We start from the raw sequence: 17,812 nt of genomic DNA, 5'->3' as shown, positions 1-17,812 counted from the left end.
AGGTCTTTGTTATGTCTCATATGCTCAGTTAACGTGTGCTGGGGATGGAGCTCTCTGCACTGTACATTGCCATCTCACACTGCAGGTGCTTTGAGAACACTCGGTGGCCTGTTCTCTCTTGTTTTAATGGGAGCTACTCATGTCTTACTCTGGAAAACAGTTCCTCTCTTGACACTGCTGATGAGCAGATAGAGGTAATTGAAATGGACTCTCAGCTCTGATTTCCTTTCAGCTGCACCATGGCAAGGTACCCCTAGATGAATACATATGTCTGTACTGTCATTAGCAAGAATAAGAAAATCATATTTGTGTCCCCAGGACTGGGAAAGGTATTAGCAGTGAAGTATGTTTACAAAATACCCACTCTTATTATGGCTGTTTCAATTTAAAGGTGTGTTTTCCCTGGTTATATCCACTCATGCCTGCGTTTACCTTGGTTTTTCTAGAGGAAACCACAGCACCAACTTTATCAAAAGCACTGTGTTTTGTTTATGTTTACATACAGAAAGCTTTTCTGAAAAACGAGGCAATGTAGAAATAAAGTTTTGGGGCAGTGTTATTAGGAGGATGTAGTGGTTAAACAACACTTATATTGTGTTGTCCTTTTGTGTAAACATCATTTAGATTGCTATTAATGCATTTTTAATCTTTGTTTTAGTTTTGATGTTAAGCTCTGCCTTTGCAGTCTTACTTTAAAAGATCTCATGCTTCTTGACACTGAACTCAGAAAAGAAAAACATGTGGTAAGTACTTACATCTCATTTATAGCTAATTGTTTTGAACATCTTATTTGAATATTAGTTTAGGAAATAAAATAAAAAGCTGGCTAGGTGAGATGTAGTGCAGCAGAGTTGCATTTCCACATTATTTTCTTTTTTTTCTCTCCTGGTCTGCATATATATGAGCTTCCTAAAAAAAGTAAAATATAATGAGGTATACTGGTCTGTGAAATACCAATATAGAAAATACAAAAAAATGGTTTTAGACATTACTCCAGAGATTAACATACAGCACTTGAGGCACATAAGAAGAGGCAATAAATTATTTTGTCTTAAGGACAAACTTGCTTCTTTGTGTGTTGTGACTCCAAAGACTTAAAGCTTTTGGAATAAAATTGAAAATTCTTTTCAACTGAATCAGTACCATTGTGGTAAGTACAATAGTTGTGAATTTGTATGACTGAGGGATTAAGTTACCATTTAAACCATAGATAACTACCTGCACCAAGGCACAGCATCTAAAAATGACAAGGAAAAAAAAAAGAAAAAAAAGTACAATTAAAGCCACAGGATACTCAGTAATGATTGTTTGTGGTGACTAGCTATCAAGTAGTGATCAAGTATTGCACCATTACTGCTACTGAGGTTTAGCTCATAGATATGAATCTGGACATAAAATCCATAACTTTTTCCTCCCATCTTTTCTTGGTCTGTTTAAACAAAATTGGTAATTACTGTTATAATTTACTAAATCCACCGAGAATATTTCAAAGGGTGGTATTTTCTGAACAAATTTCTACATAACCCAAAGGAGGAAACAGGAAAGTAAAGCTGGGAAGCAGTTTCTCATCTGATGGATTATCCACATCTAGTTAGATGAGAAAGGGAACTTGTGATCCGACTCCAGAAGGAAGTTTAGCTTGATTATAGAAAGTTGAACTTGATGTCAAAGTTAATAATCAATTTCTAAAGCAAGGTAAGTAGCAACATAGTGATGTAATCACAGAAACAGAGAGAATGAGCATTTAACATGCTTTGTGGCCCACCAGAAATCACCACAAAAAACTTTGACCTTCAGCTGGATATTTAAATAGCTTTATATTTTTGCCAGAAAGAAAAAAGGGAAAAATAAGTCAGTCTGAGAATAATTTCTTCCTTCCCACCCTGCTTTCTCTGATTTCACTCTTTCTTGGCATCAAGTCTAAGGAAATATATCTTTTTCTATCAATCCCCTCCTGAATCCTTTTCTTTTTCTTTTTACTTTTTTTTTTCTTTTAAATATATTTTTACTGTATATAGTATCTTGGTAGTGTGCTCAAAGTTTGACAAACTCCTGTCCAAAGCATTTGCAAGTGAGATCCAAAACATGACTGCTATATGATTTTCTCTTCTATTAGGTGCTATTTATAATATATTTTCCAGGTTTTGCTCACCTGACATACTGGCTTCAATAATTGTTTCTGTATGTAAATATATATTTATTTGTGTTTTTATATGTTTTACTGAGGGAAGTTCTGCATCATCTTGTTTTTAAGATTATGAGGAACAGGCAGGGGGCTGTTAAAATTCCTATATTTCTATTTGCACACTGGAAAATGCTGCAGCAGTTAGTAATGAAGTGAATTAACCTTACATTGAAACTCTAATTGAGGCAAGAGGGGAAAAAGTTAAGCAAAATTTTTCCCAGTGTTAAAAAATTCAAAAACATCTTTTTGAGGACACTAGTATTACAGTCTTAAAAAAAAAAAAGGTACACAAATGGAAAATAAGTATTTTTATTGCAAGAAAAGCTAGCTAGAACATGAGATAGTTTCTTTTGGGTTGTGTATAAAAATGTTTGATGTATTATGTGGCTGACTACAGTTGAAGTCAGAGTAATGAGTCTTTAGTATCTTTGGAATAGTTAATATCTTCCAGTTTAGGGGTTCATTAAACTTTAGAAAAATGGGCTTTGTATTTTCAAGTGATCTGCATTTTCTCCAGTCAAGAATAGTTTAAAATCTGTCTGTCTGGTTACAAGGATATATGAAATTATCTGTAACACCATCTTCCAGTACCTCACTGGAGACAAAACCAGAGAATTTTTCACAATGGAAGTACTGGAGAGTTGCTGGTGATTTGTCTATTATCTGTTGTTTCACTTATGATTCACTATAATCTCCCTGATTGATTTAAATCAGCAAAATTTATCACAAAGATGTCCTTACAATGACAAACAGGCATTTAATCTGGGTGTTGTTTTCTTCCTTTTAAACAGCTGTTTATTCAGATTTTCAAGATATGCCTCACAGACTTCCATCGTAAAAAGAAGATTACTGATAGTTTGTTGAAGAAGATCCTTTTAAATCAGGAAAATGTAAGTGGGTTTGTTGGTTAGTATTTAAGACTGCACAAAATAAGAGTTAATTTTATTACCACAGTAGGCCATTTCACCTACTCCTTTTGAACAGCAATGTCATTTGTAATCTCTTTCTGAAGAAAATACAAAGAAACTCCCTTGTTAGTTGATTTTCTACATTACCTTGTATGCTTTTCCTCTTCGTTACTGTATGAAGTGATCTACGTAATCTGTTAAAGATAAAATACTTTGTAGTTGAATCCATTTAAGCAAACAGAACATTTTGAACCTTATTCACTCAGACTTAATAATTTCTAATTATCAGGGGCTTTGTTTGGTCCCAGGTATCTTGCTTATAAAATAACAGGAAATAAAGAAGCAGTATAAAGCTCAAGGCTTTCATCAGGGGAAAATATACTTATTTTCCTCATCATCCTTTTTTCTTTCATGTGCTTCTATTGTAGTCCATATGCCACTTCTGAACTGGAAGACATATATTGACAAGTCAATGTGTGTTTCAGGTAGAGTCACAGTACTATTGTTAAGGTTATTAGAAGGAACAAAAAGCTTTACAAAACTACAGAAAATAGGAGAGCTATTGGTTCCACTTTCCAGTTTAGAGTCTCAGAAAAATCTGGATTGAGAAGCAGATCTCGAGATTGTCTGGTCCAGCCTTCTGTAGGAAGCTTTGTCTTATGTAAGGTTATCCAGTGCCCTGCCAATACAAATCTTGAATGTTCATACTGAGAGCAGCCTAATCACAGGAACAATTATGCTTTTCTTACATGTAGATAGAATTTCACATCTGGACTTTTGTCTATCAGCTCATGAGCTCTAGTTGTTGAATACTTTGTGCAATCTCACAATCTGTAAATTACTATGAGGAATCTCTGTAGCTGTATTCTATGATTTATATCAGAAGGCATTTTGCCTTAAAGCACTCTTGTGCCTTAAACCCTCAGGTCTAGTATTAAAGCTTATTGTATTTACTGAATGAAAAGTGAGATTGGATGTGCAAAATCCTTTTACTGCTGGTCTTCTGGTAATGACTTCAAATTATAAACAGAGCTAATCTAGAATAGGCATGTTTCCTGATAGAACCTAATCCTCAGTGAAATATGATGGCATCGATGTCCGCATGCCTTTAAACTGCTGCAAGACAAGGACTAAATCCAAATAACTAGATGCAACAATTGCCAGAGAAGTCCAGTTGTTTAAGTGCCAGTATGGACTTTCTGTGTCCTATATGATGCAGAGGAAGATCTTGTAAACCTGACAGGTGAGATAACATACAAAGAACAAGGCTGGTTATGACCACCATGTTAGAGACATGTTACATGTTTTATTGCAGACAGCATTATCCACTTTTAATTCTGCCGCATGGGATTTTGATGCAATTGTTAGTGAAGCTTGTCAAACTCTACTTATATTTCTTTAAGGCATAAGGGTATCCAGTTAATGCATTGAGAGCCAGAAGTGGATGGTATTAGAAGTCAGTGCTTGCTATATAAGGGATGCTGCAGTGAAGGAAGAATCACCATTTTCAGTATCAGCTTACTAAGCAATGGCAGCAGACTAGTATTTGTCAGCAACATCAGCTTTCATAAAAAATCACCCTGGCTTCTAAAGGACTGAAAAACTGTGAAACCTCATGTAATCATGCAGCCTATGATTTATCCCTTATGAGCATTACAGGTTTTTCATCCGTGTGAGTTCATCCAGCACTCTGAAGGAATCACTGTCTGAGTATCACCTGGATACTTACCTGAGCTTTTAAACACAGGGTGTACACTCACAGCTGCCATTTAAGATGGGGCACATGCATTAAAATAAAAATATTTGTAGATAGATTCCAGGGGTTATTAGTGTAAAACTCATGAAGCAGTGTTAACTAATGAATTCAGCAGAGATGGATTATGGTCTTGACTTTACTCACATCCTAATGGAAATGAATTTGTATTAAGTTTTGTTCAGAGCTGCCATATATCTGGAGATTTCCTTGCTTGCTACAGAAGGTACATTACCAAGAGAGATATTTCTGGACATTCCTGTTCACCTTCCTTAGCCATGAGCCAGAACAAACTCACAGATTCACTCCCAAATTTAGAAGTTATGTCTGTTTTTCTATTTAAGAAATTACTTGGTTTTTTTTTTTTCCCAGGATTTTGAAGAATTACAGAAACAACTTGAATCTAGACTCCAGAATACTGAAATGTCAGGAGCCCGTAATTCAGAGTTCCAGACTCTAGAAGACCTAGAAAGAAGGGAAAGGGAATATTCCGAGCACATAATAGATAATGTAACTTTCTATTTTTTTTCTAAAATTTTATTTCAATGTTAATCTTTTGGAGGGGAGTTCTTTAGTGCAATGGTTTTGTTGAGTAGTCCACAGTTAGTATTTTATATGTGTCCTGAAAATATTTTTACTTTGCCCCAGCAAAATATTTCCAGCTCCCTTTGGGTGTCTATATGTTTTTATAGATAAAACATTTTTTATGCTTTTTGTAAAACACTACTGTTTTATCAGCTGAGAAATGTCTGGTGCTTGTCTGATGATAAGATCTATTTCAAGCCTATGCATAGCCTGACTTTTAGGATGTTATCCTAGCACCTTGCTTTTGTCAATCCCTGTAACTGAGTAAGGGAGTAGTAAGAGCCTACAATTTTTTTTTCAGCAGAAAAAAGTACTAAGGCTATAGTTGCTGGGCAATGTTTTAGTATGTTTTATGCATTTACTTTAGCAAAGCCATTTTCTTTAGCAGTTTTCCACGTGAGAATGTATTTACTTTTTTTTTATGTGAAAATACCATTTGATAGCAGGCATTTGAGTTTTTCTCTAAAGTAGGTTCATTATGTCAGTATAGCTTTCAGTCTAGAAAACTGGAGGTTGAGAACATTCTATGTCCTATTCTTCAGTGAACTGAGTAATATTCTTCCCAGCCCTGTTTTTGAAGTTTGAGCAAATTGACTGCTGATGAAAATGGAGAGTGACAGCTCTGTGAGCTACCTGTGCTGACTGACTGTGGCACTTTAGCCTTGGACCAAACAGGCCATGACCTGAGCCTTGGGCCTTTTTCATACAGGAGTTAACATTTTTTAATGTCTGGTGCCTAAAATGCTTCACTGGGAATTTTCTCTGCTTTCTCTAAGCCCTTCATTTTATAGTGGAAGTCCTGGTAATATTGGAACATCTGTGTTAAGTTTCTTTTGCACTTTAACTTTCCTTAGTGGAAAAATAATTGTTCAGAGTTTTACAGAGTTGCTAATGTAAAAATAATTGCTGGCAACCTTGGTGAGCATCATGAGGTATTTATTCACCAGCAGCAATCATCCTTCAGTGGGTCTGTCACTCTTGTGCCTGCAGATGCTTTACATTGTACTGAAAATAATTTCCCTCTATGCAGATATGTCTAGTTCAGTACCTTGAACTAATCCAGTCTTTTTCTGAGAGTATAAGGAGGTTTTTGCCATACTCACAGATGCCATAATCACTTTTTTTTCCAAAATTCATGGGTACTTAACAGAAATCATGGTGATGGATGCATTCTTTACCTTTATGTGTACAAGTAATCCCACAGAGCACAGAATATTAACAGTATATGCACAGTCATGTTTGTGGAATCAGAACCTAAAACTAGGGATTGTCCATATAATAATTTATCAGAATTGGCACATACACTGTGATGACATAAAACATTTAATTCCAGACAGCAAAGTGCTTATGTAGCATCTTGCTGTGAAAGGCTTTGATGGTGTAAAACAGTAAAAATTTTCAATTTTTCTTTTTTTTGTGAAAATGTTGTTTGACTAGAAACTAGAATACCTGCTCCTAGAGCTAAATAAACTTCCCAGAATAAAAGGGATGCAGTTTATCTTCTAGGTTTTTACCATCAATACTAAAAACATTATAGGCTCTTACAGGCACAATATGTAGAGAATTAACAAATTCTTAGCTAGTTAAAAATAATTACTACGTTATTTTAAAAGGTCACATTTGACCTACTGGTTATGTGCCACCACCAATATTTTATATATATATATATATATATATATATATATATATATATATATATATATATATATATAATATATAATAGTCTCTTTAGCTTTGCAAATTGTTCAATATAACTAATACTGAGAGCTATCTGTGACTTGTATTTCAGTAGACTCATACATGTGCCTCTTTCTGTAATGAAATACCAGATGATTAATGAGGGAACATGAGTTCTTTTTTGATTCATGTTCCACAGATGGAAGCCTTCTGGAAACAGACTGACAAAGCCCAGCAGGATTTTTTGGACCAATCAAAATGCTCAAGTGCCAAAGCAACGAAGATAATGATGGATCTGACCGAGAAGATGATTGCAGTAGAAAGCTTGTTAAGTGAATCTCAAGACTTGCAGGCAATGGTAAAGTAAAAAAGAAGTCAAAGTTGAGACAGATTTAGTCAGTCTGAACAGAAAGAATTATGTCAGTGCAGAGTCTGTCAGTCCTGCTTCTGGAGTGATGTAGACTGCTTAATCGAGTTGTTTCTTTGAGCTTTATTGCAGAGCTCAACTTCCATTGCACTTTAGGAAGATTCATAGGAGGATGAACTCTCTGCACTTGAGTTCTAATCTCAGAATACTATTTAGGTAGTCATATAAGGAAAAAGTATTATTAATGCAGATGGTGACCCAGGAGCAAGAGCACAAGATCCAATCAATGGAGAATTGTTACTGTGGGCATTACAAAATTATTTTTTCTTTCAAAATATTTGTTCCACTTCGACAGACAAATCGTAATTTAAATTTGAGGGTGATTCTGTATGTTCAATGACTTTAATTTGAATTCTTATCAGCTCTTAAGGATATGGTCTGAGGAGGGAAAACTGTGTTCATAAATGCACCAGCATGGTGCTTTATGTTGTGTTAAATCTAACAGATTCTTTCTTGTTTTTTGCACAGGATATACTGAAAGGGTTACATGTAATTTATAGATTACCATACAATTGGAATCACTGCATTTATTAGTAATTCGGTGTACAAGCAGATACAGTAATTATTAGCTTGTTAGTTTTGCATTGGAGGAGCTCAGTAGACTGAGCTGGCCAGGTATGAAAAAAGTCTTTGCTATTTGTCACACTTGACCCAAACTGGGCTACTGTACAGTAAGTTCCTTCAGATGGGCAGACTGCAGATAAGATAATCTAGATACAGATACAGGAGATATTCCTGCCTGAAGTCACTGCTATGATGATGATGAAATCTCATTGCAGAGGTCATTGTAGGTACATCTCTATTAATTGCAGTAGGTCAGAGAATCATAGAATCATTTGGTTTGGAAAAGGGCCTTGAGATCAAGTCCAGCTGTTAACTTGGTACAACATTGTAAAACTCTTTCTAACCTTGCAGCATTGTTTAAAGCAGCTGCACTTTTATCTGGGAATCTTTCTTATTACGTCTTGCAACTGAACATTCATTAAACCTACTGCTAGCCTGTAGTGATCAAGACTTTCAGAAGTATTTAAGTATATGAAGATGGTTATTCACATGGTTTTGAGAAGCCTCAGTGGTTTTCTTCGTGGTTTTGGAATCAAATAGTTCAATGAAAGGAAAGCACAACCAAAGATACATTCTTGGTTTCTAAACAGGACTTTATGTTTGGTTTAGGACATTCAGGAAAGGTTATTCAACTGGGAGCTTATGGTGAAAATGATCGATTCACTGAAATCCTCTATACCAGAAGAGTGTAAGGGTAGATTAAATACCGTGTCAAATATTCTGGACCACTTAACTGTAAAGAATAATCTTTCAGTCCGACAAAAGGAAGAGCTTCTAACAGACCTGCATAAGGCCTTCTGGGAACAGCTGGCACATTACAGTAATGGTGAGTACTTAGACTGGAGCTCATGACTTATGTGAATTCTCATTGTTTTAAGGAGTAAAAAATATGACTTCAGCTGTATATACCTCTCTGCTTTAAAAATATACTAATTAATTGACCAGGATCAGTTTTATTCTGGAGGGTGTATGTTTGGAACTTTGACTTTAGGCCTTTTATGTCTTGTTCCAGGTATTACGAGTTATTTTACTCTATAGTTCACAAAATCTAATTCTGTTAATTTGAATTGTACTTGCTACAAGTATTTGTGAGATTTCTCCATTTACTGTTCACATACTTGGCTTTGCTGGTCATACTGGCTGACATAAGACACTGTCTTAGGATTTCTTGATAGGATGTAAAGCCAGAAGCAGTTGTGCTATATACAAAGCAGTTGTGCTATCACTCTTCTGAAAAGATAATGTTAAAGCTTATGATCTTCCTATAAATCTCTCTTTTCTTATGTCAGGCTAAAATACTTCTAAAATGAAGTATTTTCATCTTCCTTTTACACCTCTTCATATTGCCTATTTGAAAAGTACACAGTCATAATGAAGTCTAAGCTGACTGACCCACTGATTTAAGGTTCTCCCTGTGTAATTTTTTATGAAACCTAATGTCCAATGTTGAGAAATATAGCCCCATTTTCTCTGTTAGGTGTTGTTTCAGGGCTCAGTGCCTCCCATCAGCACTCACAGAAAACAATGGTAAACATTTAGCCAGAAGGAAAATAATGCTAACTACTTAAACACAATTTCCAGAACAATTTCTGCTATTTTTGGACATATTTAAAGAAAATTGTCATAGCAAAATGGCATTAGGTTTAGAGTTCAGTGAACTGAATAGTCAGAATGAATGCAGTCTTGTTGCAATATGTTCTTGCTGCAGTGCGGCTCACACACTTTGGGCTTAGTGGTGATAATTTGTGCCTTATCTCACAGTCATCAATTCACAGAATCACAAAATGGTTGATGTTGAAAGAACTTCTGGAGGCTGTGTGGTACACCCTGTCTGCTCAAGCAGGTTGAGTTACTGTTGGTTGCCCATGATCATGTTCAAACAGCTTCTGTCTCCAAGAATGGAGACTTCACCTGGGCCACCTGTTCCAGTGCTCAGTCATCCTCATGGTAAAAGGAACCTCCTGTGTTTCAGTTTCTGGCAGCTGCCTCTGGTCCTTTTGTTAGGTACAACAGAAGAGAGTGGCTTTGTCTTCTTTGTACCCACTCTTCAGGTGTTTATATACTCAGGTATTTATATACTTATTATGCTCAGATTCCCCCCTGAGCCTTCTCTTCTGAAGGCTGAACAGCCCCAGCTCTCTCAGCTTTGTCTCATAGATAGGAGGCATGTTCCAGTCCATGCATCTTTGTGGCCCTTTAGTCAATTCTCTTCAGTATTTCCATGTCTGTCTTATACTTGGCTGTGGAGCCCTGAACTGGACACAGCACTCCAGGTGTGGCCTAACCAGAGTTGAATGGAGGGAAAGGATCCCCTGCCTCTACCTGCTGGCTTATGTTCAGCCTGGTGTCCACCAGAACCCCAGATCTTTTCCTGCCAAGCTGCTTTCCAGCTAGGCAGTCCCCAGCATGTGCTTGTGCCTGGAGTTGTTCTTCCCCAGGTGCAGCACTTTGCACTTCCCATGGTTAAACTTCAGGAGATTTGTTAAATCCCATTGTTAAACTTCAGGAGATTTGCATCAGCCCATTTCTCCAGCTTGTCGAGTGCCCTATGGATGGAAGTCCAAGCCTATGTGGTGTATCAGCTGCTCCTTCCATTTTTTATGACCTCTGCAGACTTGCTAAATTTGCACTCTGCTCTATCATCCAAGTTATTAATGAAGCTACAGAGCAGAATTGCACTCAGTATTGACCCCTGGGGTACACCAGTAGGTGCTGGCTTCCAGGTGGACTTGGAACAAGTTTTCAATCCATCTCACTGCTCCTCCATCCTCTTCTCTGTGAGGATCTGTCAGGAGACTGCATCGGAAACCTGCCTGAACTCAAGGTAGCCAATATCCACCACTCTCCTATCATCTACTGAACCAATTATTTCATCACAGAAAGTGCTGCAGACTTGATCCTCTTTCAGAACATCTAGCTGTGTGAACAGTTCTCTGATATTCACACATTGTGATATAGTTATATTATATAAAAGTCTGTGTCTAATCCATAGTTTTCACATAGGTTCAGCCACTAACATTCTTTAAGTATAAATGGTTGTCTCTGGGTGATTTTTCCTTCTTTTTGTCAATTTTCCCTTGTTCCAAAGCAAAAAAACCTCTGTCAAGGCCTTTATTTTATGCAAAGTAGGTTTTTACAGTTATATATAGCTATATATTATAGTTAGTACATCCTGTGCAGAACATCATTATCAACCTCGTGGTTTTAGATAGAAATGAAACGTGCTTTTACAAAAATGATCTGGAGTGCAGCATTTATTCCAGTGAATGTTGACCTTTCTTACAAGCTTCTAAGTACAAAAGTTAAACTGTAGCTATAATTCACAAACAGAGCACAAAGCCAGCAAGATTGCACTCCTAGGGTACAAAATAAGGAAGTAGTAAAGAATCAATAATGTTTAAAAGTAAAAGACTTGTATTTATTTAAGTGATATTTTCATTACAGGCTTTCCTGTACTTCTGGTGCACCTTCAAGTGTTCTGTCAGTGCATCATCAGCCTGTGGATAAGAACAATAAATTAGCATGGAGAATAAATAACATTCTTGGTGCTGCAGTACTGTGCTCTTTTTGTTTCTCTACAAAATAATTTCTCATAGTTAAAGCAGCTTGATGTAGTGGCATAACAGCAGCCACAGGTAACTGTTCTTTTGCATCCCCCTTTGGCTGCTTGTATCAGGAGTGAAGTATTGCTCTGGGCCAGAGTAACTGGGGGAAATTAGTAAAATTTTTCTTAGGTGAAGAGACAATGAGACATGAAGTGGCAAAACATTTAAAGCAGTGATTACACTCAGCAGCCCAGGATGCAAATAGACTCAATTTATATATCACTTGGAGCTACAGGGAGAATTAAGTGGGAGGAATTTAGCCCCAGATAGTCCACATTACTAGCACAAAATTGGAGGGACCTTGTCGACTTTTACTGCAGGTTCTTGGATGAGTCACTTTAGAAGTCTGGTATGTAGGGGCTGCATGCCAGTTCAAGCTAATCTGAACTAGCACTGCTTTAGACCTTTTCTCTCCACCATATGTTACTGCTCATGTCCTTGCAGCAGCATTTGCATATCTTCAATTAGGTAATGAGACACTTACTGACCTTCCTAAAGCACAAGGGGGAGATTTGGAGTGCTGAATGAGTGAATCTGTTTCTTGTACTAACATGCTGCCTTTGCATAAACTTCAGCACCAGTGAAAGGGAGGGTGCAGGAAGGTAGCAGTCCAAAAAACCTGATAGATTTAAGTGCCATGTAACAATTTAGAAGTTCACATCTAAAAAGGCCATCAGGGTAAGAAGCAAATTTCAAATCTTGCATGGTGATTACTTGTCTATTTCACTCACTAACAGCTTTCCGTGAGCTTATGTTGTGTGACAGTAGCAGATGCTGCTTTCTCCCTGTGGAGTTGTGGTGTCTAATTGTTTGTGGTTTATGTTCCAGAATGCGTGCAACAAAGTAAAGACCTGATCTTGAAACGGCTGGAGTGCCGTGCGAAGAAGAAGGAAGAGTTCAAACGCAGACAGGAAGCTGAACAAGAGAGTCTCCTTAGCAAAACTTTTCTTACTGAAGATGTTCATAATTTTCTCAAGGTGAACAAGTAAAAGCTTATTTTCCCTGTTCTATTAGTTTTTAAAGCCAAATGTATTGCAGATTTCTCCCAGTTCCATACAACTGGGAATTTTGGGTCCTCATGAGAATCATGTGCAGTAGCACAGGTGGACAGGGTCAGAACCCCTTTTACCTTGGCTTTTCCTGCAGTGTTGGTGTTGTTGCATTGGAAGAGAATGCCAGTTGGGGTTAATGCAAAATTGCATGTTTCATAGAAAACATCTTTTACTTAGGTACTGTGTGTTTGCTTCAAGACAGGAAATACCTGGAAGAAAGTACCCAGCCTGCATTACAGAAAAAAACAGTCTTCACTGATTTAATTGTTTTTCTATCAATTAGGTTATTGAGGCTCAAAAGACTTAGCAAATTTCAGAGAAGTAGAGGAAAAACTAATTATGATCTCTGGTAGGATGCCTTAAAGAAGGTTTGCAATTGATAATTTAATATGGTATACAATGGCCAGTGTAATATTTCATGCTCATATTTTCTATAGCGATTTGTTACTATTGTTCCAAATGAATAAACAAAATCAGAGTTCTTAGCTGTAAATGCTGAGAGCTGCAAAATTCGAGTAACTGCTGAGAACTGCAAACCCAAGTTATTAAAAATCTAAAAAAAATTAATCCTCAATTTTATTGAAAATAAAGAATTTAAGGTGAAAGTGGTTAGATCCAACAGCATTAAACTGTGGATGAAATCTAATAACTTAGATAAAATTACTGTATGAGAAGACCCAGATTCCAACTGCAGCAAACTGTCAGAATTCATTGGTCTTAACACTGCAATTTTGCACCGCGGGGCCTTATTCTTTAATTATATTGTATTAATTGGATAATGCAGTTACTGTTGCTGTATGCACACCTGCCTGGCAACACCTCACTTCAAAAGAAGTAGAGCACTTTTTGAATCTTTGACTTTTTATAACTTGAGACAAATAATTCTGTGACACACTTTTGTAGCCAGTGTGCGCTTGTGAATTTATTTTCCTTTTAGACATCACTGGATACTCTTGGACACATCCCAGATTCATTGAATAAGACTTAAAATTTTTGCCTTAAGACACCTTCCCTACGAAGGTAGAGCCACTCAGCTTCATGCAAGAGATGCTCTATTCTGTACATCTTATGAGCAGATCATTAGTCTAGAGTTTAACTAAGCCTACTCAACAACTTTCTGACAGGCTGAGCAGGGAGGGGAAACTTGCACTTCATGCTGCAGGACAGACGGAACACAGCTGAGTCTTAGGGCTATGAAATGCCTGTGTACAAATTTTGGAAGTCAGAAATGTAAGCCTTTCTGCTGCACAGTGGGAGAGTCTTTTGTCCCAGAACAGATAGGGTCTTAAGTGCAGAAGCTCTTCAAAGAATTAAGAAAAATTTGTACCTGCAGCTCCCATGGTTTGACTTAAATAGCCCAGTAATTATTTTGTGAGAACAATCCACTTGGTGTTGAGGAGTTATTTTAAGTTTGTTTCATAATTTCACAGCCAGCCCAACAGTAAAGGAATTGATTGCAAAGCCTCACCATGAGCCCAGAGCTGTACCCATTCTTTTCGCTGCCTTTCCCCCTTCACCTCATCAAGGGCTCACACCACCATGGTAGCAGCCTTGCCAGTAACTGACCTGCTGAATTTTAAGTGGTTGCTAATTATGGTGGTGGATTTTGCAATAAACTTCATTCACATCAGATTGTTCTGAACACAAGTAGGGTGGTAACAATTGAGTTGCTGCAGATCTGATTTTTTTATAAGACAGAATGAGGTATATAGTAAAGGTCAGAGTTCCTGTATCATTCTTTCTCCTTCACCTATGTTTCTGTTGGAAAAGGAGGATTTTAATTTTGTCTTTTACTGGCAGAGAATGCAGGAGTGATCATGAAAAACACAAACCATAAAGTGTCAGTTACAGTGACCCAGTCTGGCTCTTATGGAAATACAAGTTATAGCAGTTTGTCAAATTTGTCAAAAGTATGACTCCATGACATGTGTGAACTTTCAAGTCTACCTCTACGAGAATGCTGAAGAGTTTATGGGCACTTTAGTGCTCGTTTGAAGTGCTCTATTGACATACCAAATGAAGAAAGCCATATTCACCATGGGAGTAATAGGGAGCACTTGGGAGATTAAATCAAAATATTGAATATTTCTGTATAATGCTACTCATTAGTCTGTAGATTGAGGTAGTCTTTGTCTGTGAAATATATTCTTCCATGAGCCTGCCAACACATCCACAGTTACAGTCCTTACTTGATGAAAAAAATCACATCCCTCTTAAAACTGTGACCAAGGACCAAGTCAGGACCACATCATAGATCAGCCTTTCACAACCACCATGGGACACGGTGGCCAACTCCAGTGCAAAAGCCCTGTACAGTGTGATACAGCTGTAACTCATGTGTCTCAGGATATCAGATGGCTGTTCTGCACCTCATAGTAATGGTTATGATGTAGTGCTATCCATACACTGGAAAGCAGGTTTCAAATCAGATAATTTCATGTTTTGTTGTAGTATTTACATATTATTTAACCCCATATTGCCGAGACTAAGGAATTTTATACTCAAGACTTGAGTAAACTCAAATTAAGGTGGTTAGGCAACTTCCATTTCCCTCTGAGTCATGGTTCCAGGTAAACAGTTACTGTTGTAGTGATACATGGGAAGATCATCAAGGAAGAAAACGGAAGGATCACAAGAAACTATTAAGATCTTTTCAGCTATTTAAATATACCTACTATGTTTCTTTTTAGGCTTACCATGAGCTGATGGAGAAACACCGGCAAGCACAGTGGGATCTGGAGGAGGAGGATGACTGTGAGAGCACAGAGGCTGTTGCCGATCTCTACAAGGTGCCACTTCCAGTGATAAATGTCATTTGCTAAATTAATTTTGAAGATTGCCTAATCCCATTACAGTGTCAGGCCTTGGAGAAGACTTGGGATCAGCTCCAGGAATTACAGCTCCAGAAAGCTAGGCTGGCAAAGCAGAAGATAGAGGCAGGACAGTCTTCCATATTAGCTTGGCTTTTCCATTATCTTCCCAAAACACTATGTTTCTTAACCTCATATTAGTTAGAAAGTGCCTGCATGGTCTGCCAAAACATGCTGCCCAGGTGGCTGATAAGGTTGCAGTAATGTTGAGAGCATACAATGTCTGTCATTACTACCAGGAGAGAGATTTCATTTATGTGGCATAATTATCTCTTCTGCACTGTCACTGGATGATACTATTCTAAGTGAACTTCACTACTTTTCCAAAGACAATCTTTTCATTCATTTTTCACAGAGATTTTTTTTTATTATAGTTAGTTCCCTGAAATAGGTTCAGATCTTTGGTGTTAAGTAATATTTTTACACTTCTTTTTGCTATTGATTTGGAAAATTCTAGGTGCTTCATGCACCATCTTTAATTATTTTGTGTCTATGCAGAAAAAATATGATAATATGATCTGTCTGGTGAAACCCAAAATCTTAGTCAGTAGTAACCTTTAATTAGGCTGGAACTAATCAGTTTCAGCTCAACAGGATCCTTGTCATGATTAATTGTGACCAGATCAGGATATTGTGGAAACCTGTGGTCCCTATCACATATGGCTAATATACCCATACAATCTTTATTTATATATATAAATACATATTTTTTTACATATAAATATATATAGTATAGAAATATATAATATATAACTATATATTAGTAGTCCACATGAACTTTTTCACATTCATTTGATAAAAAAATAAAGCCAGTGAATCAAAGTAGATTAAGTGTGCAAAGCTATGTAATATTAGAAAAATCAACATGTTTGCTGATATTACTGTGCTCAGTTCATCATCCGTAATTACTAACTTCTCCATCCTGTTCCTCAATTCATTTGAAGTCTGGAGACTAAACAATTTTTTTTGGTTTTATCTTACACAGTTCCTCCTCATTTGTGAAATTACATTGCTTTCTTTTATTTTGTACTCTACTTTAGTAACACTAAGATAGGACTGAAAATCCTATTTCTTTCAGTACTAAGCTAAGTTTTCTTTCCCATTAAAGAAAATTTGGTTTGGGTAAGTTAAGTTTTTCTAGAATTGCCAGGTTGCCAGGAGAACTGCATAAACTTGAGCTCTGCCAGTTCACCCAGCTCTGGGCCTTTTATTCCATTTTACACCTGCTCTCCTATGACTAGACCCAAACAGTGAAAACGTGAAAAAATGCATGTACTGTGATCCAAAAGGCATCTGTTAAATGACGGTCCACAAATCTGTATTTCCACCTTCTTTTATTTGCAATTAAACCTTTTTACTGTGATATTTAATATAATGAACTTAACTCCAAATACAGATCCTATGAACTCTTTTAAGAGAGGAGGCTGCTTTTGAATATACCTTATAAGGTATAAAGAAGAGATAATACAAATGAACATATCCCCATTGAAGGTAGGGCTGTTCTCACTTCTACTCAGTGGACAGTGCTATGGTTACACATTTTCCATAACCAGGGGCAAAAAAGCAAAAGTAGGCTGGCTGTTAAAGGAAGGAGGTGCATCTCACAGACACAATGCCTTTGCTTGTCTCTCTGCTCCACCACACATCCAGAGCTGAAGTGCAGTATGCACCAGCACAAGTCTTTCCTTGGGCAGCAGGACTTTGCCTCTTCACTTATTTGCTCCGGTTTTGTCATAGGAAGAAGCTGCTGCTGCTATTGGGAAAGACAAGGTAGCAGTGGTAAGGTGACAGTGATTTGAGATCCTCCACACTGCAGTTTTGTGACTGCAGCTCAAGTAGACATGAACAAGCTGGGTACCAGCAAGCCTCACCTGGCAGCAGTCAGCTCTGTGATACACATCTATGTGCCCCCTGGGTCTGGACTGTAGTCCTTTGTAGACTAGCTGGTTTGGGCACTTGTGTAAACACTGCAGAGCCTGATTTGCCTTTCCAAAAGATCTGCACTCCCTGAAGCTTAACTGACAGTCATTTGCCTTGCAAATGGAGAAGCTGAAACATGATCACAATGAAAAAGGTGATATTAAAATATAAGAAAGAGTTCACTATGTGACTGAACAGGGAATCAGTGAGTATTCTCAGGACAGAAGAAAAGGTGTTACTAACCTGTAAGTGCCACTACCTTGTGG

General features: G+C 37.2%; 1 protein-coding gene across 11 annotated transcripts in view; it reads left to right on the top strand.

The window, feature by feature from the left end:
- The window catches only part of EVC (EvC ciliary complex subunit 1), a 48,371-nt gene that overhangs the window by 6,339 nt on the left and 24,220 nt on the right, over nucleotides 1-17,812 (top strand). For 10 of the 11 annotated variants that reach the window (XM_085577681.1, XM_021550721.3, XM_085577680.1 and 7 more), the window contains 7 exons: nucleotides 659-743; nucleotides 2,977-3,075; nucleotides 5,219-5,356; nucleotides 7,308-7,466; nucleotides 8,709-8,925; nucleotides 12,533-12,681; nucleotides 15,447-15,545. In XM_085577681.1, coding sequence (XP_085433807.1) covers nucleotides 659-743; nucleotides 2,977-3,075; nucleotides 5,219-5,356; nucleotides 7,308-7,466; nucleotides 8,709-8,925; nucleotides 12,533-12,681; nucleotides 15,447-15,545 — 946 coding nt within the window. Of the gene's footprint in view, nucleotides 1-95; nucleotides 195-658; nucleotides 744-2,976; nucleotides 3,076-5,218; nucleotides 5,357-7,307; nucleotides 7,467-8,708; nucleotides 8,926-12,532; nucleotides 12,682-15,446; nucleotides 15,546-17,812 lie in introns of those variants that run through there. The other variant, XM_085577684.1, reaches the window with a different exon arrangement.

The sequence above is a fragment of the Lonchura striata genome, chromosome 4 (assembly GCF_050655825.1).
Source record: "Lonchura striata isolate lonStrDom1 chromosome 4, ASM5065582v1, whole genome shotgun sequence".
Taxonomy (NCBI): Eukaryota; Metazoa; Chordata; class Aves; order Passeriformes; family Estrildidae; genus Lonchura; species Lonchura striata.
The sequence above is the reverse complement of the archived record's forward strand: the minus strand, read 5'-3'. Positions and strand labels throughout refer to the sequence as shown.